General features: G+C 52.6%; 1 protein-coding gene across 4 annotated transcripts in view; it reads right to left on the reverse strand.

Moving 5' to 3' along the window:
* Positions 1-280: 280 nt before the first annotated feature.
* Positions 281-23,323, reverse strand: part of CLCN6 (chloride voltage-gated channel 6) — a 30,334-nt gene continuing 7,291 nt past the window's right edge. The window contains exons 5-24 of one of the 4 annotated variants that reach the window (XR_004910008.2): positions 22,739-22,805; positions 19,580-19,686; positions 18,872-18,998; positions 18,172-18,239; positions 16,890-16,948; positions 15,938-16,070; positions 15,198-15,311; positions 14,714-14,880; positions 14,056-14,182; positions 11,416-11,542; positions 10,968-11,121; positions 10,712-10,871; positions 10,514-10,620; positions 9,340-9,526; positions 8,342-8,499; positions 7,989-8,145; positions 5,989-6,096; positions 5,735-5,860; positions 2,420-3,321; positions 281-1,891 (exon numbers count right to left, since the gene is read on the reverse strand). Coding sequence is in view for 2 of the 4 variants with exons in the window: in XM_036069509.2 (XP_035925402.1) it covers positions 3,241-3,321; positions 5,735-5,860; positions 5,989-6,096; positions 7,989-8,145; positions 8,342-8,499; positions 9,340-9,526; positions 10,514-10,620; positions 10,712-10,871; positions 10,968-11,121; positions 11,416-11,542; positions 14,056-14,182; positions 14,714-14,880; positions 15,198-15,311; positions 15,938-16,070; positions 16,890-16,948; positions 18,172-18,239; positions 18,872-18,998; positions 19,580-19,686; positions 22,739-22,805 (2,334 nt within the window). In the remaining 2 variants the exon portion in view is untranslated. Of the gene's footprint in view, positions 3,322-5,734; positions 5,861-5,988; positions 6,097-7,988; positions 8,146-8,341; positions 8,500-9,339; positions 9,527-10,513; positions 10,621-10,711; positions 10,872-10,967; positions 11,122-11,415; positions 11,543-14,055; positions 14,183-14,713; positions 14,881-15,197; positions 15,312-15,937; positions 16,071-16,889; positions 16,949-18,171; positions 18,240-18,871; positions 18,999-19,579; positions 19,687-22,738; positions 22,806-23,323 lie in introns of those variants that run through there. The other 3 variants (XM_036069509.2, XM_078073791.1, XR_004910012.2) reach the window with 3 other exon arrangements.

Consider the following 23,323-nt stretch of genomic DNA (forward strand, 5'->3'; position numbering starts at 1 on the left):
CGTCTCCTGCTAGGGGTAGCGGCAGCTGAGGGAATAGGTAGGTTTTTACAGGAGAAAAACATCCGTAAACAAGATCACATGGCGTTGATTTGAAAGGAGAGACAGAAAACCGGGAACTTCGTGATTTTTACTAAGGACTAAGTCGGTAGCATTCCCCTGGGAATGAAGTCAAAGATTTGGAAGGAGACCTCTGAGACTGTAAATCTACTCTCTGGCTCTGCGAATTTTACATAGTAGAAAGCGAGAGTAAAATGAAAACCACGTACCCCAGTACAGCAAGCACTGTGGAGACAGATGAAGACACTTTATTCTGACATGTTACGGTTACAATGAGAACTTCCAAGTTCCAAAAGTTCAAATAAAAATAGAATTTTGCAAATTAAAAAAAATACAACATATGTACACAACAGAAGTAGCTAGTATTACTATCTAAACCAACAGTTTGAACAGAAAGAAGCCTGCCACGCTCAGGAGCCGTGGGGTAATACTGCACATCGACGCTACAGGGCCCGGGACGGCGCTTCTGGCCTTTCCAGAGGTTTCTTTCTTTCCGACGGTCGTGTCACTACACAATTTTGCATCAGAAACGTCATATAGTTGGTTGGGTCAAGCGAGCAAGCGTCCATCCCAGCCAGGAACCGTTCGTTAAACAAGGTCATGAGCAAATCCTTCCCGACTGCCAAGGTCCCACGGCCGGGAGGGACTCTGGCTCCCTACCTCCCAGGCTCCTCGGCTGGGGAACGTGAAACACCAAGCGGGAGCCGGCAGGCACACAGCAAACCGTCTCTAGCCCCCCAGAGCCCCCTCTGGCTTGTGTGCGTGTGTGTGGTACGCAAGCACGCGCACGCACGTACCCTACCACCAGGGGGCGACGGGGCTGGTAACAGGTGGGATGTGGACAACGTGGGTTTCTAACTATCAGAGTGAGGCTTCCAGTTATTTGTTACAAGTGGGGCAGTGGTTGTCTTTGGGCTTATCTGGTAAGGGCAGACACCGGCGGAGAACAAGAAGCAACGTGCCTTTCCAGAGAGGCCTGTGTCTGCGACCTCGCCGCCGTGCAGTCAGTTCACGGGCAGGGGGTGTGTGCGTTCTGCCAGCCACCTCAGGGCTATTCAGTGGGAATGAAGTATCTGGGGACTGGATGTGCACAAGGGGTAAATTCCAACACCATCGCCCAGGGCGGCCTCGAGGCAGGCAGCTGGTGACCCCAGAGCCCTGGAGGCCAGAGGCTCCCCCCGTAGGACCTTAGTTCTGCCAATTTCACTGAGGGGTGGGAAGAGGGGATTCCGTTTCTGTGATGGGCGGTCCCCACATTCTCCTGACTTGGGCAACTGGTGTCCCTTGTAATAAAAGGAAGCAATAATGTGGCCAAGCTCTGAAGGCTGCCTTAAAATAAAGTGGCAGCGGGCTGAACACAATCACATTTAGAAGGGTTTGCCTTTTTGGTCCTTGTGATTTCCCCAACGACTTATTGGGGGTCCCCTCCACATTTCACAAGTCAAATGCATCCAAGGAAGCTGAAACATTTAGAAGTCAAAGTATTTTTGGTCAAAGAGATAAGAAAATAGGAAGGATGGAGTGTGTGGGGGGCCACAGTCAGGTGGAAAAGATCCTGAAGCAACCCCCTCACTTAGGGGAGCAGAGCGTGCTGAGCACAGGACCTGGGCCGGCCATGCCGAGACGGGCGCCCACCCCCAGGCTGCATGGCAGTCCTGGCAACAGACGTCAGCCCGGAGGCAGAGGGTAAGAGGACGGCGTTGTCGAGGGCAGGCCATGCTCTTGGGGAACTGCCACGGTTCACACACACAAAAACCCAACATAAGCTTAAATGCAAATGAATGCCATCTTGAGTCCCAAAGCGCATCTGTCACAGGGCTGCATAGCGACGGGCCTAGGGTGTGGATGCAAGTAGGGGGAGAGCAGAGGTTAGGAGGAAAGTAAGTGCAAAATACCCAACACCAAGTGTTCACTTTGGGGGCCTGGTCAGAGAGGGCCCCCCAGCCTGGAGAGACAGAGAGGCTTCCTTCCCGGGGTTCATGCTCGGGCCTTGGGGCACGTGCTGGTGGGTGTCCCTCCCAACCCAGCCCCCTGGCAGCACAGTTTCCATGTCTGGGCCCCTCAGTGGGCTGGGGATGGCTAGCAGCAGCAGGGGGGTGAGACAGGCGTGTGACGGGGACACGCCCTCCTCCTGGAATAACCCATCTGCGCTGTCCTAACCCTGGCTTCTTGGCCACATCCCGTGCCTGGAGTGTTCACTGGCCCAGGACTGGCTTCTATCCATCTCAGAGGTAACTGTACCATTCCCCAGAGTTGGGTCGAGCAGTTTTATCACGGGGTGCCCTGCTTTTAGCTAATGGTGGGGGGGGGGGGACACCTGGGCTGTGGCTGCCTCACCAGGAAGACACGTGTAAGAACTCACGGGAAGTCAGTAACTCAGTGCAGAGGGGAGGAACGAGGGACGGACCATGGAAAACACAAGTCACCAGGAGAGAAGCCGAAATGCTAAAGACTAGGGTGGCTGTAAGTCGGAGCGTCTCGTCAGGCTTCTCCTTCAGGGACGGTCCGTGGGACTTGTGCTTCTGGAGGGTGGTGCTTCTGAGGAGGCTGTGACCACGGGGGCAAGCCCAGAGCAGCAGCTCCCCCAGGAAGCCGTGTTTCCCTCCAAATGAACCGGTGCGCCTGTCCAGAGTCCCGACGCAGGAGGGCCCCCCTGAAACATGGGTGAGCTCAGGGGCTCAGTCCCTAAATTTGGTAATTCGCTGCATTTTGCAGCTGGCCTTAGCCCCAGCACCTGCCTTGGCCAAAGCCCCTCCTGTTACCGCTGAAGGCAACAGTTGGGTTCCGTAGGAGAGCAGCAGGAGGGGGCAGGAAAACTGCTCTGGGCGTCACTCCCCGGTGGCCGAGGCCTGACGCCCCCTCTGGTCCTGGCACGCGTGGGGTGGAGGGGCCTGGGGCCGGGGCCCATGCTGGACGGCAGGAGAGCGGGGAGCAGGAAACAGGAAGATACTTGCTGAGAAAGTCAGACAGGCCCAGGCTCTCGCAGTTCAACACCATCCCCAGGACGGCTGACCGGCGAAGTGTTCGATGACTGGAGGCTTCTGAGCGAGTGGGTGAGTGGGAATCTTCCGTGTCCTGGAACAGCCCCAGCCGGCCGTGGTGACGGAGCACGAGCGAGCCGCCTCCCTGGGCAGCTCCGGGACAGGGCAGGCTGGCGTGCGGCAGCGGGGCCGCGCTGGGCCGTCAGATGGTCTGGTAGTGCTGCCGCAGCCGGGCCTGCAGGAACTCGTAGGTCAGGTTGTGTCGAGTGATGATCCCAACGATCTAGGACAAGGAGAAAAAGACCGCCGTCACCTGCAGAGCAAACCCGCTGGGGCAGGACCGGGAGCGGACAGGGCTGGCCCTGAGAGGCACCGTAAGCAGAGGCGACAGAGGCCCGTCCCACAGAGCGCTGGGACAGACGTATCAAGCTGGCCACGCTGCGCACTTCAAGGCTACCCACTCTCCAGATGACAAGGAGATCAACAGGTAACTAGGGCTCGTCACCTGGAGGCCAATGGGACAAATTCAGCTCCAAGAGAAATTTTAGTCAGGCCAGCTAAACTCTGAATTTGAATGTCTTTTTCAACAGGGCACACGCTCACTAGCCTTCTCAGTTCCCATCACCCGCCGCTTGCTTCAAGCATGCACGCAAGAGACGCAGCCCAATGCCGGTTCCCGAGCAGCCGAGACCCCGCGACCCCACTGCGGCTCATAAATACCATCTCTCGGCACTACCTGAGTCCTTGTGATACAGCGACTTATAACAGGAAATACGTGTTTGGTCTTCATCCTAATTCCTGCACAAGCTCTAAAAACTCTGGGAATTAAGTGACGAGTAAGAACGGTGTCCTTTACCATTCATAATGAGCCCCTTTCAACTATACCTGAGTTTATGTGAATGATAAACTTTTAGAAAGTCCCTAAGAATGGAAGCTAGTTGCCAGGGCAACCAACCATGTGGCTAGAGGACTGGCTCTTCCAGCCCCAACCCCCATCTGTGGGCGGGGAAGGGCCGGAGGTTGAATCAATCACCCATGGCCATGATGTGATCAATCCCGCAGACGTACACAATGAAGCCATCAACAAAGTTCCTGAACTGTGGGGTGTGGGGAGCCTCCACACTGGTGAACACGGAAGGTGCCAGGAGGGCAGTGTGCCAGAGAAGGTGTGGAAGCCTGGCACCCCTTCGCACACACCTGCCCCTGCATCTCTTCCATCTGGCCGTTCCGGGGTCACATCCTTTCAGGGTACACCGATCAGCTGGTAAGTAAACTGTTTTCCTGAGTTCCAGAAGCAGATCATGGGAACCTCCAATTTACAGGCACCTGGCCAGAAGCCCAGGTGACAACCTGGACTTTTGATTGGCATCCGAAGAGGCGGGGGGGGGCTGTCTTGTGGGGCTGAACCCTTAATGTGCGGGACCTGATGCCATCTCCAGGCAGATGGGGTCGGAAGGGAGGGACGCCGTGGAAATCAGAGGTCTTCACAACTGTTGCAGCCGCCGCCGCTCATGTCTTAGTGACGCGGGTGCTGAGCACCAGAAACTGTATTCGAACCTCCCGTGCTTGTGCTTCAGGACACAGCCGGACCCACTGTAACTACGCCCACAGAAGAGCAGGCCGGGCCGGGCCAGCGTTCTGCCGGAGGTCCCTGTCTCGAGAGGTTTCACTTCCTGGAGGGCGACTTGGTAACAAACAGCAAAAGCCTCAAGAGGATGATCACAGCAGTGATGTTTAGTTACATGTCCCCCTACAGAGGACGGCTGGGTAAGTCAGTGGACAGCCGGCCCGTGGGATGCCGTCGAGCCCGTTAAAATACCGTAAGCGAACGTTTCCTGCCACAGAAAGGCATCTCCTACAGGTCACACACACCACGAGGGTGTTAGTACAGGTGGTGACAACGCCCTCATTAAGACTGGACACGTGACAGGGTGCCTCGGGGGCTCAGTCGCTGGGCATCTGCCTTCGGCTCAGGTCATGATCCCGGGGTCCTGGGATCGAGCCCCGCATCGGGCTCCCTGCTCCACAGGAAGCCTGCTTCTCCCTCTCCCACTCCCCCTGCTTGTGTTCCCTCTCTCGCTGTGTCTGTCAGGTAAATAAAATCTTAAAAAAAAAAAAAGACGGGACACGTAAAATCTCCACTTGTAGATGCAGAGGAAAAAAGACAAAGGAGCTAGGGGCTGGTATTTATTTTTTGTTTGTATTCTGCTTCTCTATATTTTCTTTTCTTTTTTTTTTTAAACAACCACACGATAACTGTGTAATGAGAAAAACAATGGAGTTCTAAGAAAAAAGAAAACCAGGAAAGTCTGCAGCACTGATTACTAGTTGTACGTAGTTGGATCTTTTAAAACTCTCTAAGCATTTTGCTTGAAATTCTCTCATTTAACGTCATAAATGCCCAGCGTGGGTGGGGAGCGGACCCCGCCTCCAGGAGGCGCAGGCCTGATGGAGGGTGAAGGAGAGGAACACTGGGGACGCCTGCCCTACGCTCTTCCGCAGCAGCTGTGACCCTGGCGACACCTGCCGGCCGAGTGGAGAGTGTACGTCAGAAACACACAGGAGGCAGAGGGGGCAGAAAAGCTTTTGGTCCGAGAAACCCTGCTGGTTGGGAAGCCCTGACTCACACGCAGCAGGGGCAGGGTCCTTTCTGGAAGGCAGGCGTGGCTGCGGGCACAGTGGGAAGTCAGACTCACCTCTCCCACGGCGTTCACCACGGGCAGGTGCCGCAGGCCCATCGTTCTGAACAGGTTGAAGACTTGGGAGACGTGGGTGTTAGGTGAAACAGTAAAGGGCGCAGGGTTCATGTACGGGGTGACATCCTGCAGAGAAGAGAACACAAGTCACCTCTGGCCACCTGCGCCCTACCCGGGATGAGGCGCGAACGCACGGACGAGCAGCGGCCGGCTCCTCTCCAGGGGCCCTGCCCCAAAGGGACAGCCCTGCTCACCACAATCATGCGCGGGTTTAGCAGTGTCAGGTCCAGGTCGTGGATGTCGGGGTACCGCGGGTAATCCTCAGCCATCTCAGCGTAGGAAAGGCGTGGCTGGCTGGCGCTCTGCAATCCCAAGCGAGACAGGTCCTTGCACCCAGCACGGCAAGCAGCAGGGGCACACGGAGAGCCCCTCCCCCTCCACGTCCACACCGCTGGCTACGGCCCCACCCAGCGTGAGGCAGTGCAGAACTGGGGGCTCTGTCGTGAGACCCCTGTCGTCTGACGCCAGTTCCCAGCCAGGCCTCGCTGTGCCCCCCTCGGCGAGTCTCCTAATCTCTTTGATCCTGCTTCTCCTCGTCTGTAAAATGGACATGGCTTGTCCCGGAGTCTAAATGGGAGAAGAGCTAATAGGTCTCAGGTTGACGTGTGTTCCTCAAAAGACGTGTCTGAGTCCTAGCCCCTGCACCTGTGCATGCGGCCATGTGGGAAACAGGGTCTCTGGAGACGTAAGCAAGTTCAGATGACGTCAGACTGCACTAAGGTGGGCCGTCAGTCCAATGACTGTGTCCTTCTAAGAAGAGGGGAGGACACAGAGGGAGAAGGCCATGTGACAACGGAGGCAGAGGCTGGAGGGACCTGTCTACGGTCAGGGAGTGCCAGGGATGGCTGGTAGCCCCCCCAAACGAGGAAGGCAAGGAGCGATCCTCCCGAGAGAGCGAGGCCCTGCTGACATGTGGACTTCGTACTCTGACCTTGAGAATTGTGAAAAGAGATTTCTGTTGTTTGCAGCCACCCGGTTTGTGGCAATTAATTGGACACGGCAGCTTTGTTACCATCCCTGCATCCCGAGGGACGGTAACAAATCTTCTGGATTTCCCCTCGGCCCTCACGGGGCACCTAGGCCGCCACCATGGCTCTCAGGCTGGGCACAGTGGCCACAGTGCTGGTCGCTGCTCTGTCCTGATGGCTCGCCCGTAACTCCTCTCTCCACACACTGCCCCCCCGCCCCCGCCCCAGCCGCCTGCTCAGCGGCACCCAGCTTCCAGCACTTGGTCAGCTCAGCTCCAGCTACTTTCTGCCTTAAGGCGAGGCCTCTGCAACCTAGCCCACATCACCCCTCCTGTGCCCCACACACCACCGACCACACCTCCAAGCCCCAGCCCCTCCCCCTGTGGCCTTCCTGTCCCGCCCCATGCTAGCTGCTCTTCCACAGGCCAGCAAGACCATGAGTGACTGCAGGGCTGGCCTCCGCGTCCAAGAGCTGAACCAGGAGAGTCCGTTTGGAAAGTAGGCCTTTGGGCAACCTTTTCAGGTTCCCTCTAAAGGGGGTGAAGTGTGTGGGGACGAGTGGGTCTTCAGGTCACTATAGGGACCACTTTGAACAACACACCCCACCCACCCCTGCTTATCTCTACAAAAACCAAATGAAAGGAAAAAAAATTACAAGGGAATTAATAGGAAGAACATTTAAAAAAAAAAAGCATGTAAAAAAGTTCACTTATACCAGAAAGTGTAGAACTATATTAAAAGTCTACAGGCTTGGGACGCCTGGGTGGCTCAGTCAGTTAAGCGTCTGCCTTGGGCTCAGGTCATGATCCCGGGGTCCTGGGATGGAGCCCCGAATCAGGCTCCCTGCTCAGACTCGGGGGAGTCTGCTTCTCCCTCTCTCCCTCTGCTCCTCCCTTGCTGTGCTTGCGCACGTGTGTGCTCGCTCGCAAATAAAATCTTAAAAAAAAAAAAGAAAAAGAGAAAGAAAAAAAAAAGTCTCCAGGCTGAGAACACTTAGGAGGCAGTGCACAGACTGAGCAGAGGGTGACTGGGGCGTCCCCCCACCGTAGTGCCCCGAGAGGCGCTGAGAGCAGCAGAGGGAGCCGTGGGGCTACACACACTGCAGGACAGCCGCCCGCTGGCACACGGGCTCCCCACGTCCTAGCTCCCGTCCGCCCCGAGGCACAGGGACTGTGCTCCTAGCACCCTCGTGCCTTCCCGAATCCCGGTGCAGAGCAGAGACTCACTGATTGACTTTCCGAGTAACAAACTCCTCGGACGAGCAGGGTGACGAGCTGTGACCGCAGGATCAGGCCGTGGAAGGTCAGAGGGCGGAAGCGCTCCTCCATGGTCCAGTCTTCGCTCGGGGACTGGTCAGGGTATAGGTTGGGGTAGGGAGTGTATCTGTTACATAAAAACCAGATGCTGCCTAGCATACCCTCAGCAGGATTGCATCTTGCTTCCCCCCCACGGCCCCAACCAACTCCCCAAATCCCCCAGAAGCTCGGGAGCTGCCTCCGAGCAGCGCGCTGGCCCTTCGTGAGCCCCTTCGTGAGCCCCTGCGGGCAGGGGTGCGCGCGGCGGGGGGCTATGCTCTCACCTTCGCTCCAGCATCTGCTGCAGGAGGTCCTCCTTCTCGGCCGGCTCCTCGGAGGGGAGGTGCTCATCACACACGTTTCGCAGCTCACTCGACGGGTACGACTTCATGGACTGGCTCCGTCGGCGTTGCTCGCCAGCCCGGGTCAGGATGCTGGATTTCTGTGCGTGGGGAGGGGTGATGGGGACAGAGGTTTCTACTGGGCAGGCCATGGGTTGCTGGCCCGGGCGCACCACCACGGCAGCTACTCAGCTTAAAGATTCGGGTGACAGTGGCGACAAGCACGTGCTGACACAGGAAGTGCAAGGCATCTTCGGAGTGGCTCAGGGGCTTGGGGTTGAAGGGAGTCTCTCTGAGCCTCTGGAACCCACGGTTTCTGCCAGCCCAACTTCCCTACTCCTTTGGTTTGGGAACAGCACTTTAACTCTCCAGGATGAACCCCTCTCCTACGGCATGTCGTGGTGGGACTGACAATGGACGTGCCCCGGCCCCCAGAGCCAGGGGGCTTATGGCCTGAGTGAGGGCCTCTCCCTCTGCCTGGATTTCGACTCAGGAGCAAGGGCTGGTGCCCGTCCTCCCCACACCCTCCAGGGTGTCTGCGAGCCGCCTGCACGCCCGGCGGGAGGCCTCTGGTCCTCCAGCTCCCCTGTCGGTCCTGCAGCTTCCAGCCGATTTCTTTTTCTTAGGTAGGCCGAAGTCCACTTCTGTCACAGGCAACTCTAGAAACCTCCTGATACCACTTACACACCATAAATAATGCCGATTAAAACAAAAAATCCATCTGCACGCTTGCTGGGGTGACAACGGACACATGTCCTGACGGCCTAATGACATCCACACTCGCTATCACGTCTACACTTGCTGCCGCACATAATGAAGAGGTGGATTCTCCCTGAGAGCCAACCAGCGCCCCCATCTATGGGGTGTGGCAGGTGCCAGATCAGCGTGTGCGTCAAGGAACTGCTTATTTCTCGCCCACCATTGCTCTCGGGCTGCTGTACCTTGAATTTGATGTTGTTACTGATGAGCTGGTTGCCCTTCATGAACTCCTTCTCGTTGCCCCGGTTCTCCGTGACCACCGGGAAGGCGTGGTGGACCGTGGTGCGCAGGATGCTGACCAGAGACTGGATGCGGGTGTGCGGGTAGACGTAGGTCAGGTTGGGCTCCATGATGTCACTGGCTCTCAGTCTGGGGGAGGGAGGAAAGTGGTCCTGCCTCACAAGAGAGCCCGCAGTATCCCAGGAGTGAGCCCTGGATCTGCTGCACGGCACGGACCGCCGGGCTCCCTCCTCTGAGCCAGCTCTAGCGTTTCTTTGAACACACACGTTCGTCTGTACTTCTATCCTTGTGCAAATGCCCTTCCCCATGCCTGGAACGCCCTTCCCTGCTCTGCCAAACTGGTGGGCCTTTCCTCAGCTCAATACAAGATGTCCCCTTACCACAAACCCCACCTACTTGCCCAGGTGAATAGCCATCCCCTCCTCAGCCCTCCATGGCACATTCCTCATATCATCACTGAATTGTTAATGGTACTACTAGAATTAAAAAAAAAAAAAAAAAAAAAAAGTATGGGCTGTTCCTTTAAACCAGGTGGCAACTGCAGGTGCCAGGCCAAATATGGCCTCTCCCGCTCATTTACATAATATCTATAGCTAGTTGTAACGGAGACCACATGGCCGGCAAAGCTGCAAATATTAACTATCCGCCCCTTTACAGAAGTTTGCTGATCCCTCTGTTGGACCATAAAGGCCTTGTGGGGTCCCTGGACACAGAAGGCCCAAACCATTTGCAGGCTGATGGATAAATCAGCGATTATGCCTAGAATAATCCCTGCTGATGGCATGACACTTCACGGGCCATGTGTGAGGCAGGCTGGTCCTCACTCACGGGGCTTAGCAGACCCTTAGCGGAAACGTGCAGTCCTAACACAGACCTGATCGAGACCTCCTGTCAGGTCCAACCAGAAGGCCACAGGAGCTACATCAAACCACGCAGCAGCCGCCGGCCTCCACCCCCCAGCTCCCAGACACACCCAGCTGTTTCCGGGAGTTATCTACCGGTTCACTGGACTCCCACCCCAGAATCTTAATCACCACTTCCCACTCTGATGCACACACCCTCCGGGCCCGAGGTCATAAACTCTGAAACTAGAACAGATGGAAGTGATGGTCTCACTTGTCCATTTCTGCCTCCGTCTCCCATTCCAGGAGCGGCACACCTCGCAAGCCCACGTGGATATCATAAATGCCCTTGTTGAAAAAGTCCCCTGTCCATTTGGCCACCTGAGACACAAAACAAAGACTTGAAAAAAGGCTGCTGGGGGGGGTGAACTTGGCCCTGCACCTCGGACAGGCCTGGAAGGGGAGCACTCACCATCAGAGTGATCATAATGGGGAGCCCGTAAGTAATCTCGTTGGTAGACTCAATGAGGATGACCGTGAGACTGATGGTCATGCGGACGACACCGCCCAGGAAAGCTGCGGCACCGATTAGGGCAAAGGTCCCCGAGTAGATGTGGCCCAGGCCGATGTAGCTGGGCAAGAAAGAAGCGGAGACTATGGCTTGGAATCACAAGGTTCGCACACTTGTGCCCAGGCACACCCGGGCACACTCACACGCGCACACTTACCTTTTAAGGACATTGGCAACTAAACGTCCAAAAGCAGCTCCACACAGCAGGGAAGGCACAAAAAGGCCACTTGGAACTGAAATGCCATAGGTCCAACATGCAAGCAGGAAATAGAGGGCGAAGAACAAGGCCAGAGTGATGGGGCTAAAGGTACCTGCGAGGCAAGAACCCACCTGAGTCCCATGACCAGACGCCACCAAGGCCCGCCGGGCTGCTCTGGCCCCTTCCAGGTCCTTCCACACCCCAACCAGTTCACCTCCAACACTGGAGGCAGAGACTCCAGCCTTGTCTGGGTTGCTAGTACAAAGGAAAACTCCTATTTTGCTCAGAATTGAGGGTAAGCCTGGCTGTGTCTGTGGGCCAACAGCAGGGGCAGAGGAATCATCATGTTCCCTACAGGAAAAAAAAAATCAATCACCTAAGAACGGGCAGGCTCACAGATACTCACTATCCTGGTGGAAAAGCTGAAGGATGGCAGACTCCTGGGGATTGAAGAAGAGTGTGGCCATGTCGTTGTAGGTCTCGTTGGGACAAAAAAAGGTCTTGGTACTTGAGTTGACATCTTCTGATGTGACCTAAGACACAAGAATTAGAGAGTCAGTACGAGGTCATTACGAAGTCATTATACCTGATCAGGGCGCTCAAAGTCTTGGAGCGGGAGGTCTCCAGTGGGGTCGAGAAAGTCTGGCTTGTAAGCTTTACCCGGAAATGAAACAGGTGGCAAAAAATCGATCTCTAGCCAAGAGCAGCCAACCGTGATACTGTATTCCTTACGCTTCGAGAATGAAAGAATCGGGACGAGGGCTCTTGAGTTACAACAATGAAATTCACCGTGGATCCGGCTCTGCTTCCTCTCGTGGTGCTCACGTTGTAAGTGATACTGCTGGAAGCCTGGCCCGAGAGCCCCACGCACTGTGAAGTGCGGAGGAGGACCGCCACGGGAAGCGGGGCAGTGCCCCCTCCTGGCGGAACCTGGCAGGGAGGGGCTGCCCAACGAGAAATGTGTGTGGCTCAGGAACGAGGCGACCACGAAACGATCCACGCATGCAGTGTTTCCCAAACTATGTCGGGAGGAACCCTGGTCCTGAGGCCTCCCTGGAAAGAGTCCTGCAGTCGAATGTGCTGAGATGCATCGCAGCCTTGCTGGAGATCAGAGAACCAGCTGAGGGCAGAGCAGAGGCTCCTGCATCAGACAGACTGGCCTCTGACTCTGCCCCGCTCCAGCGACTGTGGGAGCGGCAGCTCATCCTGGAAGCCTCACCTGTGAAATGAGTAATGCCGAGCTCATGGTGTATACCACTGAGAGATCGTGGTCAAGACCTCACTTCGTGGGGCGCCTGGGTAGCTTAGTGGGTTATGTGTTTGCCTTCAGCTCAGGTCACAATCTTGGGGTCCTGGGATCAAGCCCTGCATCGTCAGGCTCCCTACGGGGGGAGGGGGAGCCTGCTTCTCCCTCTCCCTCTGCTGCTCTCTCACTTTCTCTCTCTCTCAAATAAATAAATAAAATCTTAAAAAAAAAAAAAAAAGACCTCACTTTGTCTCCGTTTTCTCCCCTGTAAAATGGGGATAATGATACCAGCCAACATGGCGGGGGCAAGGACTAAATGAAGTCATGTCCGTGCGGTGCTTACTGGAATAGCTAGCACACAATAAACGTCCAAACACCCATGACACTGACGGAATTGTAGATGTCCTACGCAGTCCTGTCTTAGAGCAACTCATTTAATTCTGGCTAACCCGTTAGACCACAGGATTCTTTTCCATTTGTTTGTGAATCATATGTATCAGTGTTCCACAGGACGTGTTTGGAAAATACTGGTCTGGTAAGGAGGTAGCCTCGGGACTAACGAGTAACAGGGGTTGGTGGATATAAAGAACCACATAGTAAGTATTTTAGACTTTGTAGGCCACACAGAGTCTCTGTTGCACATTCTTCTTCTTCTTCTTCTTCTTTTTTTTTCTTAAACACTCTTTAAAAAGGTGAAAACCATTTTTAGCTCGGGGGCCACACAAAAACAAGTAGATGCCAAAGGCCAAATCCGGCCCACAGGCCGCAGTTTGCCAAGCCCTGATCTAACCCATGCTGCTGTTCATGGACGTTGCTGGGGATGCCAAAGGGGCAGCCATCCAAGACAAAGCTCCCAACAACCCTGAGGGATGTGAGCAGCTACTCAGGAGCAGCAAGAAGGTAGGGTACTGGGGTGCCTGGGTGGCTCAGTCGTTAAGCGTCTGCCTTCGGCTCAGGTCATGATCCCAGGGTCCTGGGATCGGGCTCCCTGCTCGGCGGGAAGCCTCCTTTTCCCTCTCCCACTCCCCCCCTACTTGTGTTCCCTATCTCGCTGTCTCTCTCTCTGTCAAATGAATAAAATCTTAAAAAAAAAAAAAAAGAAGGTCGGATACTTAGGGAACACTCCCGAGCCTCTACCCTAGAGGCCAGAACCATGCATCTGGCTGACCACATGCAGCTCTCAGACCCACTGGCTTGGACCAAAAAATTGCAGGGCAGAGTAAGCTCCAATGCCTCCCTCACTGACCCTGCTCTTTCAGGGAAAAGTTCTAGAAAATACTACACACTCCTAAGAAGCAAGAAGGAGAAACAGAAAAAGAACATAAGGCAGTAAATGACCTAAACCCAGGAAGAAAGAACCAGGAAATGCCAAAAGAGCCAGATCGCAGATCACCCTGAGGCAGACACTCCTTTCTCCCAGTCTTAAGGGTGATGCTCATAATCGTGAGGGTGAGGCTGGTGGGCACCTTTCAGGGTTGAAGAGGTAGAAGAGTAAACTGGGGCTCATCGAACAAGCAACGGTTGGCTTCCTGAGCTTGTCTCCAGTTAATTTTGTTCAACAAAAAGAGAGAGAAGCTCCCCTCTATGATGGCCGTGACTCTTCACAAAAGTGGAAAAGAGCATGCACACTCTCTTTTCCGGGAAAAGGCTCCTACGGATTCCTCTAGCTCTTAGCAATCTGATAAAGGTGTGGAGCAACAAACAAACACACCTATTAACTCTCAGCAGAGGCAAGTCACACATTTCTGGATTCCTCCTCTTTGGGGGTGTAGGACACAGGCAGCAGGTGCACAGGGTTACCTGGAGCTGGGATGAGTCATTACCGATTTGACCCGAAGCAGACATCTGTCGGCATTCTCCTAATACCATCGAGGCCATAAACACCACCACGGTGCTTACCACAGACACCAAGAGGCTCTCTAAGACTCTAGGAAGCAAAGCACAGCGGTTACTACAAGATAAAAAAAGACACCCCAGCCTCGGGAACTAAAAAACACAACCCTGTCTGCTCTAACCCTCACTGCCCCAAAGAGCATGCAACCAGCAGCCCCGAGTCAGTCAGGACACGTGCAGAGCTTGTCAGCGACTTGCTCTATTCTAGCAACTCGTTCGTCAACAGTGGGTAGCCAGGAACGTGGGCTGCTACATTACCACAGCACCTCTCTCTGAGGAACAAAATGGCCTTCCATTTTAGGTCAAGAGTCTCATCGACCCTTCTGACTTTGTGGCTGGAAGGCAACCAGCACCTCTGATGTAAATTAAGCTCAGACTCAGGCTTTTGGCCCGTCTGACAAATAGAGGAGATCCACGACCCTGTCTCCATTTTTAGTCTCAGACACGAAATCAAAGCTGGCGGGAGAAGTGGAGTCCGTTCCCATGAGCGCCTTCCTCGGGAGAGACGGCCTGGTCCACACGAAGCTCAGGGAGCCACGGCAGGCTGCGGGAGGCAAGCAGGTACCTGACGAGCTTAGGTTTCGGGTGCACGTTTCGCATACGGTACTTTGCAAGCCTCTTGTTCAGACAGTTGAATGTGGCTCCCAGGAGGCCCCCAATGACCCCCATCACGACGAAGAAACCCAAATCCATAGCTGTCCAGAGGTGACATTTTTTATCAGAGTCAGAGCACTGAGAGAAGGGGCAAGGGAGGGAGAAAGAAAAACCAGAGTGCCCATGAGAGCAGGAAGGGACAGAAGCAGAGAAGACAGAAATAAGAGGCGAATCTGCTTTCCATCTACGAGAGCCAAAGCAGAGCTGGAAGCCTGCCCGCACCGAGCACTGAGCATGCACAGGAGACTCACGGGGCAGAAAGACCCCATTAGAAGCTCTGCCTACCCTTCTGACCACTGCTCTCTGGTACTTTAAAAACAATTTTCATGGGTCAAGTAAAAACAAACAAAAAACCAGAACCCCCAAAAAATGATGGAAGAAAGGACAAAACATACCTTAAACTCGCCGAAGTTCAACAATCCGGGCAACTGGAAGGAACCCCAACTTCCAAACTGAATCCCAGAACGAAAGAAGTTGAGGGTGAAGGTGGCAGACATGGAACAGAAGAGCTAGGAGACGGGACAAACAGGAGAACACTCAGGAGTGACAAGTCCTACCTTCTGGGTGCGGCCTCAGAAAACCCACTGCCGCCCCCCCCCCCGAAAAAACCCGCACGTCCAGGTCTGGACACAGAGACCTGGTAGCCACTGCAGTGAGCACTCCTCGGGTGCGAAAACTGTGAATCGGGCTGTGAGAAGTGTGTATTCAATGGCCTACTGTGAGAGCCTCTTTATTTAGAGCCTGTTGTGGACTAGATCATGTGCCCAAAAAGGAACGGTAACTACAAGACGAGGAACATGCTAGTCTGAGGGAGGAGGCCAGGTAGGGTTCAAGTCCAGCCTCCGCCACGGCCTGCCTCTGACCCTAGCCGGTCTCCCGTTTTTAGGCCAGATGGTTCATCAAGGGAGGACAATGGCAGTTTGATGTGCGGATGGGGGGGCCTTGATATGAAACGTACAGAAATGTCCATGGTTTGGAGGTTATGGGTCCAGAGCAAAGGAATTTCTAATAAAGTCAACCCTCCTGGTCTCATCAAAATGACAGGTGACTGTACCGAGTCAGAAATGTCCAGTTTAGTTTTGGGGAGAGGGGGTGGCTAAGTTTAGGAGGTGCTTTCACTAAAAGTCCTCCTTACCACTTTCCACGTGAGCCCCTGGTTCCAGAAGGACGAGCCCTCTTCCAGACTGAAGAGGGTGCCCCCGATGGGGGCCCCAAAAGCTGCAGCAACTCCAGCAGCCGCCCCTGCTGATACAAAGTCCCGCTTGTCTCTGCGGGAAGAACAGAGAGGTGATTCACCCAAAAAAGAGTCCTCAGGCCGCAAAAGGCAGGTGTTCACTTCCTTGTCCACCAACATCATGTCTTGTGACCCACGAACAGTCAGGGCTTACGAAGGGCAGGTGTCTGGTGAGGCAGACTCCCCGGCAAATACGGTTTCCCTAAGAGCCAGACACTCTCCTTAGTCGGAGGAGCTCCCTGACATCAGTCTGCTCTGCATGTGGGGTCTTAGCCACCAGCTGAGGAGGCAGAGCCCAGACTTCTGTCAGTCCCTGCTGAGCCCCACTCTCACCAGATCTTTCTCCCAGAAAGCCACAGCGGCGGTGAAAGTGTCAGGAGCAGGTGACAGTGACCCGCAGGAACCCCAGCAGGAGAAGGCAGATGACTCTGAATCTGGCCCCCGATTCCAAAGGCCGAGCAGGGTGCACACATCAGTAACACGCACAAATCCCACAGGGCGAAAAAGTACCCAGAAGAGCACCTTCCAACCCAGAAAGGCGGCGGACCAAGTACATCATTTTGGAATATAAAACACATTCTTGATAATACGCCTGTGGACTTCCCTGGTCGTGTTTTCAATACTGGACTGTCTTCTTCATTGCCTGAGACGGTTCTAAGCCTTATGTCTTGACAAAATAGAAGCCACGAAGCCAGCCTGGCCCTCATACTTATTTTCAGAAGATTCCTACCCCCCTCCACTCTGACAGGTGGGTTCCACCCACAGCCCGCCCAGCAAGGCAGCCCGGGAGCCAGCTACGGTGACGGGAGTGGGGTCTGAGTGGTAGCAAACGAACTGGGTTGGGTTTCCATACCTGTCACTTCGGAAATAGGGGAAGTTAAACTGGATCTTCCGTAAGGAGATGCTCTGAAACTAGAGAAAGAGAAAACAAAGTGAGGTGGGGGGGGGGGGGGGCACAAGGACCAGAGCTGCAGGAATCCCAGGCACCAGAAAGTTCCCTTTGCTTGAGCACACCCAGGCAGATGTGTTGCAAGAGGCCAGAACCGCAACGTGGGGGAAAAAAAAAAGACGTTACTTCTGGAAGGAACTTCTTTTCCTGCCCCCCAGATTTCTAGGATCTTTGGAAATCACATTTGGTACACAGTCAACAAGTCAGACAGAGAAAGGGGAAACTGCCGGGTGGAGGGAGGAACCGAAAGCTGCTGCAGAAGATGAAGTGGGCTCTGCTCAGGGGATGTCGGTACGGAAGGGGCCCAAAGAACCGGCGAGGGTCCAATGAGCCCAGCAAGTTCTCATGCTGCTGCCTCGTCCTCACCTGGCCTCCTTCCGCCTCTCAGCTCACTTCCGGGAGGCCGGTGCCTGATGTGAGGGAGGGGACGCAGTAACAAGAGAGACCAACAGACGGGCTCTGGACAAGAGTCTTCTCTCCTTTGCGCCAATAACCCGCAGCCACGGTGATTCCCTCCCCGCAGAGCACCAGAGCTAACCGAGCTAACCGTCTACAAGGGGCGGTTCAGAGGAACAGAGACGTCTCAAGCTTGCAGCTGGGGAGTCTGCGAAACCCTGAAGGAGGGGGCTCTGGAGTCCCGAGCCAGTTCTAAGCCTCAGTTTCCTCAACTGAGGATGCGGAGGACGAAGACAACCAAACCCCTGAGGTGGCTTTAAAGAAGAAAGAAGCTGGGGCACGGAGAGTCTGGCCCAGAGAGCATGTCGGCTAAAGCAGCGGCTAGTATTCCGGGGCTCGTTCAAATGGCCTCGCCGTAGAGCTGGGCCTGGAGCCATCTCGGTCGGTGCTTCCAGCACCCTGGGGTTTGGCCACACGGAGGTGATCCATCAACTGCCTGATGGGCAGGTGCTCAGCACCGGCTAGGGGCGCACCAGGTGACTTTCATTTGAACAGACTTTCTCTGTCCCGTTGCTGCTCCAAGTACTCAGTAGGGCCTTGTTAAAACCCGGGGGTACCAGTTACCCTCTCTGCTGGGTGACGGAACAGTTTCACATCAACCCAAATGGCCATCAGCTTCCAAGGCCACGTTAGGTGCTCCCAATGGATATGTTACAAACTCCACCATGGACACGGCCCTCCCCAGGGGCCCCCTCTGAGGGACGTATCCTCCCAGCCCATCAGCTCTTACCTGGGGGAGGCCGGCTCCTACCACTGCTCCACTGTGGATCATGGGGCCTTCCTTCCCCACAAAGAGCCCTGGGAACAGGTGGAAAAGGGGGAGACCATCAGTCAGCACAGAAAGCTGTCTTGGTTAGGAGACCTTTGCTAAGTAGACCGGTCTCTCGACAACTGTACAGCACAGATGATTACGTGACTTTGTAAAAGAAAAACTCAAATACTCATCACATCAGAAAAAATACTCCTTAATATGAGCACTCAGAAAACCATAGCCTGTGGGCCAAGACAGGCCCAATGCCTGTTTCTATAGCCCGAGAACGAAGAATGGTTTTTACATTCTCACATGGCTCTATTTGAAATGGCTACATATGTTTAAGTACCTACATCGTATCTCCCATTTTGCCTCTTAGCCCATCAGGCCTAAAATATTTACTGTCTGGCTGTTTACACAAAAAGCTTGCTGACTTTGCTAAAAGCAAACTCCACAAACCAACTAAAGGGTCATTCCACTTCAAAACTAAACGTGTGTTAGTCAGGTATCCGACTGGTAACTTACAGCGTCTACATTATCCATCAACAAACAGGGCAGGTATCTGTTTGAGGGCAGGCCCTTCAAATCCAAATCTACCTAATTTACGTACACAGTGCTTCTTGTCACCTTCACCCCTTGGAATACTTGGAAGGCTAAAAGTCAGAAAGACTCTCCTCACCTCCAGCCACACTGAACAGCACTCCGAAGACTTTGCAGAGCAGGGTCCGGAGACGGACAATTCCGGGCACCTTCACACCATTCAGATAGCATTTGATTTCGGGTATCCCGGAACCTGCTGCCACTGGCTGAGGGAGGAGAGAGAAGGATGCCCGTGAACTCGAAATCCACCAGCTCTGTGGCTTAGCCACAACAACCCGCTGACGAGGGGGAACTGCCCTTCTTCCTTAGCAGCATCAGCATCACCTGGCGGGCCCGTTAACACAGACGCTGGGCCCCACCCTGGGTTTCTGACTCAGCTGCATTCCTAACAAGTCCCGGTGATTCGGCATCACCTGGGGGCCACGCATCTACCAACGCAGGCACTCCACTTCTGGAGATTCTCATCTCATTCACTTGAGCTGGATAGCAGCTATTTTTTAAAGTTAGTTTTGAAGTATTTTCAAGTTACTTAGAGTCATTTTTAAAGTTGCCCGGTGATTCTAATGTGCTGCCGAGGCTGAGAACCACCCTCCTAATCTGGACTTTTCCTCTGTCATCCTACCAGAGGCGGAAACCTTTACTTTCAGAAACAGCTCTAAGTGTAGGAGAGGCCACTTTCTGCAGGAATCTATATCCCAAGTCTAATTCAGCTTCCTGACATTCCAGAAGTGGGGATGGAGGAATCCAAACCCTCATCAGCCAAATGCCAACACCCACACCGCCTCACCTCGATCAGGACAAGAATGCTTGCCAAGAAGACAAAGGTCAAGTTGAAACCCAAGAGCTCAAGGAGGGACAGGGCAAGGCAGCCTTTCTGGCTGCATTCCTCCACCGCTGCAGAACCGGGGTTAAGGCAAACATGCTCGCCTGTCAGGGGCATTCCTACCACCACCAGTAGGGAACGGTGCAGCATCTCTTCTTCTAAAACATGCTGGCTGCTTACTGCACATCTTCCTGTTCTCTATATGTAAACCCAAGAAAAAAACCTGTCTGATGGGCGCCTGGGTGGCTGAGTCAGTTGTGCGTCAGTCATGATTCTTGATTTCGGCTCAGGTCATGATCTCAGGGTCATGAGATCAAGCCCCACATCGGCTCCATGCTCAGTGGGGAGTCTGCTTAAGATTCTCTCTCTCTCCCTCTGCATGCCCCCTCTCAAATAAATAAATCTTAAGCAAAACAAAACAAAAAACACATCTGAGAGATCGTCTATATCAGGAACCATTTTCTAAGTTTATCTTTATTTATTTTTTAAAATAATTTTAAATTTTTAAATAATCTCTACACATCCAACATGGCGCTCAAACTCAATCCCAAGGTCAAGAGTTGCATGCTCCACTGGCTGAGCCAGCCAGGTACCCGGGAACCAATTTTAAATTATGAAATATGGATGTGGAGAACAAAGGCAAAAGAAATGTAGAAAAAATTAAATCTCCTTACAACTTGCAGCCCATCGACAAATACTTGAGGCAGGCAGATGACCTTTCTCAAGGAGCTCAACTGCCGCAACATTACTGCTTTGCTAAAGGCAAACTTGATATTCGCCCAACCTCCAGGGTCCTGTAAGTCGTCTTTAACATATGAAAATCCCTTTGGAAACTTCCTTTATCTCTACCCACCCTCCCCAACATACAGGTTAGCAATCATCCTCCAAGCATATGGCCCACTGATATCCTTCTGAAGGGTCTCATGACAAAGGTTTTACCAGACAGTACTAAATAACCTTATCTTAAGAGCAGCTAGCCCCTCAAGGTCCTGTAAACCTTGCTTCCCAAACTCCTTAAAGACTTAACACTATCCCTAACCCCTCCCAATTTAAAAGTATGTAATCAGTCGCTCCTCACAATCCCCGTACAGCTTTTTCTGCCCATGGGCCCTGTCCCTGTGCTTTAATAAAACCACCTTTTTTGCACCCAAAACGTCTCAAGAATCCTTTCTGACCATTTGCTCCTGCACCCCAACATTTCAAATCAATACTTCAAACGTCATAAAAAGCAACAAACGCCCTTCCCCCCACAACCCTCACTTTAACAAATCTTGGTGTTATGTCATATTTGCTCCAGGTTTTAAAAATTAAAATGTTAGATACCATAAAAAAAAAATCCTGTTTCCCTCCCTCTCTCCCCTGGGAAAAACCACTAACCTGAAATTATAGTGTGTCTTTTTTTTTTTTAAGATTTTATTTTTAAGTAATCTCTATGCCCAACGTAGGGTTTGAACCCCCAACCCCGAGATCAAGAGTTACACGCTCTACCAACTGAGCCAGCCAGGCACCCCATTCCCTGTGTATTTTTATTTTTTTTTTTTATTTTTTTTTTTCAAGATTTTATTTATTTATTTGAGAGAGAGAGTGAGAGACAGAGAGCACGAGAGGGAGGAGGGTGAGAGGGAGAAGCAGACTCCCTGCTGAGCAGGGAGCCCGATGTGGGACTCGATCCCAGCACTCCAGGATCATGACCTGAGCTGAAGGCAGTCGCTTAACCAACTGAGCCACCCAGGCGCCCCTCCCTGTGTATTTTTAGACGTAGCCATTTGTTGTATGTGTTTCTAAAACTAAAATAATGGGATTGCACTTTATGCACGCACATTCTACACTTTTTTCTCTCCTTCAACATCAAGTTTTTGAGAATTAGTCATGTTGATATACACAGCTCTGGTCCATTCATTTTAACTTCTGCATAAAACTATACCATATGAACACATTACAATTTTTCCATTCTCCCATTTTGTGTGATTTCACCTTTCTGCAATCGCAAAGCTGTAACAAACATCTCTGTACATGTCCAAGGTCCGAATGAGAAAGAGGGACTCGGGAGCCAGAGGAGGTGTACTTGCTATCTACTTAATTTGCATCTCCTTGGTTAGTGGTGAGGCGAGCCCTTTTCTACAGGTTTATTTATTGACCATTCCATTTTCCTCTTCTGAGAATTGCCTGTTCACATCCTCTGCTCATTTTTCTACTGGGCTGTTTGGGCTTTCTTCTTACTGAGCTGCAGTTCTTCTAGTGTTCTAGATACTAATTATTTGTCTCTTCAATGTACAGTGAGTAACCTCTCCTAGGCTGTGGATTTGTTTTCCACTTTCCTTATGGTGTTTTACTGTCGTGGCTTGGGGTTTTTTTGTTTGTATGAAAAACATTTACTTTGACATGGTCAAGTTTACGGATCTATATTCCCTTTCACTTTGTGCCTCCTGGAGTTTTAAGAAACTATTCCCTTCTCATGACATCACATAGTCTCTTAGAGTTTTGTTTTGCCTATTTACATCTTCAATCCATCTGGAATTAATTTATGGTACAAAGTAGGAATCTTTATTTTTCCAGATGGAAACCAATGTCCCTGCATCTTTATTACGTCCATCTCTTCCTCACTGACTTATAACACTAACTCTGTCATTCTCCCTACTTCTCTATATGTACAAGCCAATTTCTGCTCCTCTGTTATCTTCCATTGGCCTAACTGGGAATTCCTGCACCAATAGGACACGGTTTCAGTGACTATATCTTAAATTATGACATGGAGTAGGGCAAGTGCCATGCTTGTTCAAAACTGTCCCAACTACTTTTGGCCCTTTACTCTTCCCAACAAATTTAGGAAGAGAAATTTCCAGTTCCACAAAAAACTCTATTGGGAGTTTTGATTGGAACTATACTGAATTCGTAGATGATTGGGAAGAACGGGCATCTTTGTGGTATTTGTGTCTCACCAACCTGAATACAAGTATCTCTCTCTTAAAGTCTTCCTGTTGTGTCCTTTAACGATAACTAAAAACTTAAGCTGAATGGTTAATAAATAGCTCTTCACTAGATCATGTCTCCTATTCTCCAGACAAGAAAGCAGGGTCAGGAACTGCTGACACCCGGGAACACCAAGAACCGCGAGAAGGATACATGTCTGTACCACTCCAAACTTGAGCTGGGTGAAGAGGCGTACGAAGAAGTCCACAAAGAGACCCACCTGTGAAGAGGAAGCGAACCATCACACAGCTTTGCCCCACTGTGGCGCAGGCACTTCGCTCAAAAGCTGTGAGCCCCCCTGGCCTTTCCCGGTTGGCACATGCACCCACGTCACCAAGAGGCAACGAGTGAACAGGTCTCCTGCTGGTCACTCCGACGTGCCAGGAGATTCCCTGCCAACCTTGCCCCACCGCCCCTCCAGAGGACAAAGGAAGGGGGCACAGCTAAGCTGAGAGAAGGAGAGTAAAACAAAGGGAAAGGCTGCAGGAAAAGATGTGAAACCAAGGAAGACCGTCCCGTGACTAGAGAAATCACCCGGAATCCTGTGAGGGGCTACTCAGCATTTTCCAGAGGCAGTTTAAGAAGAACTCCAATAACATCTTCAGTGATACTTAGTTGAATAAGCACATAGCTTAAGGTATTACTTTGAAAAACAACATTTACTCAGGTGTTTATGGCTTTTACATGTTTGTTATTACTATTTATACTTTATAGATCACTATTTTGATTTGGAGCCAA

The sequence above is a fragment of the Halichoerus grypus genome, chromosome 5 (assembly GCF_964656455.1).
Source record: "Halichoerus grypus chromosome 5, mHalGry1.hap1.1, whole genome shotgun sequence".
Taxonomy (NCBI): Eukaryota; Metazoa; Chordata; class Mammalia; order Carnivora; family Phocidae; genus Halichoerus; species Halichoerus grypus.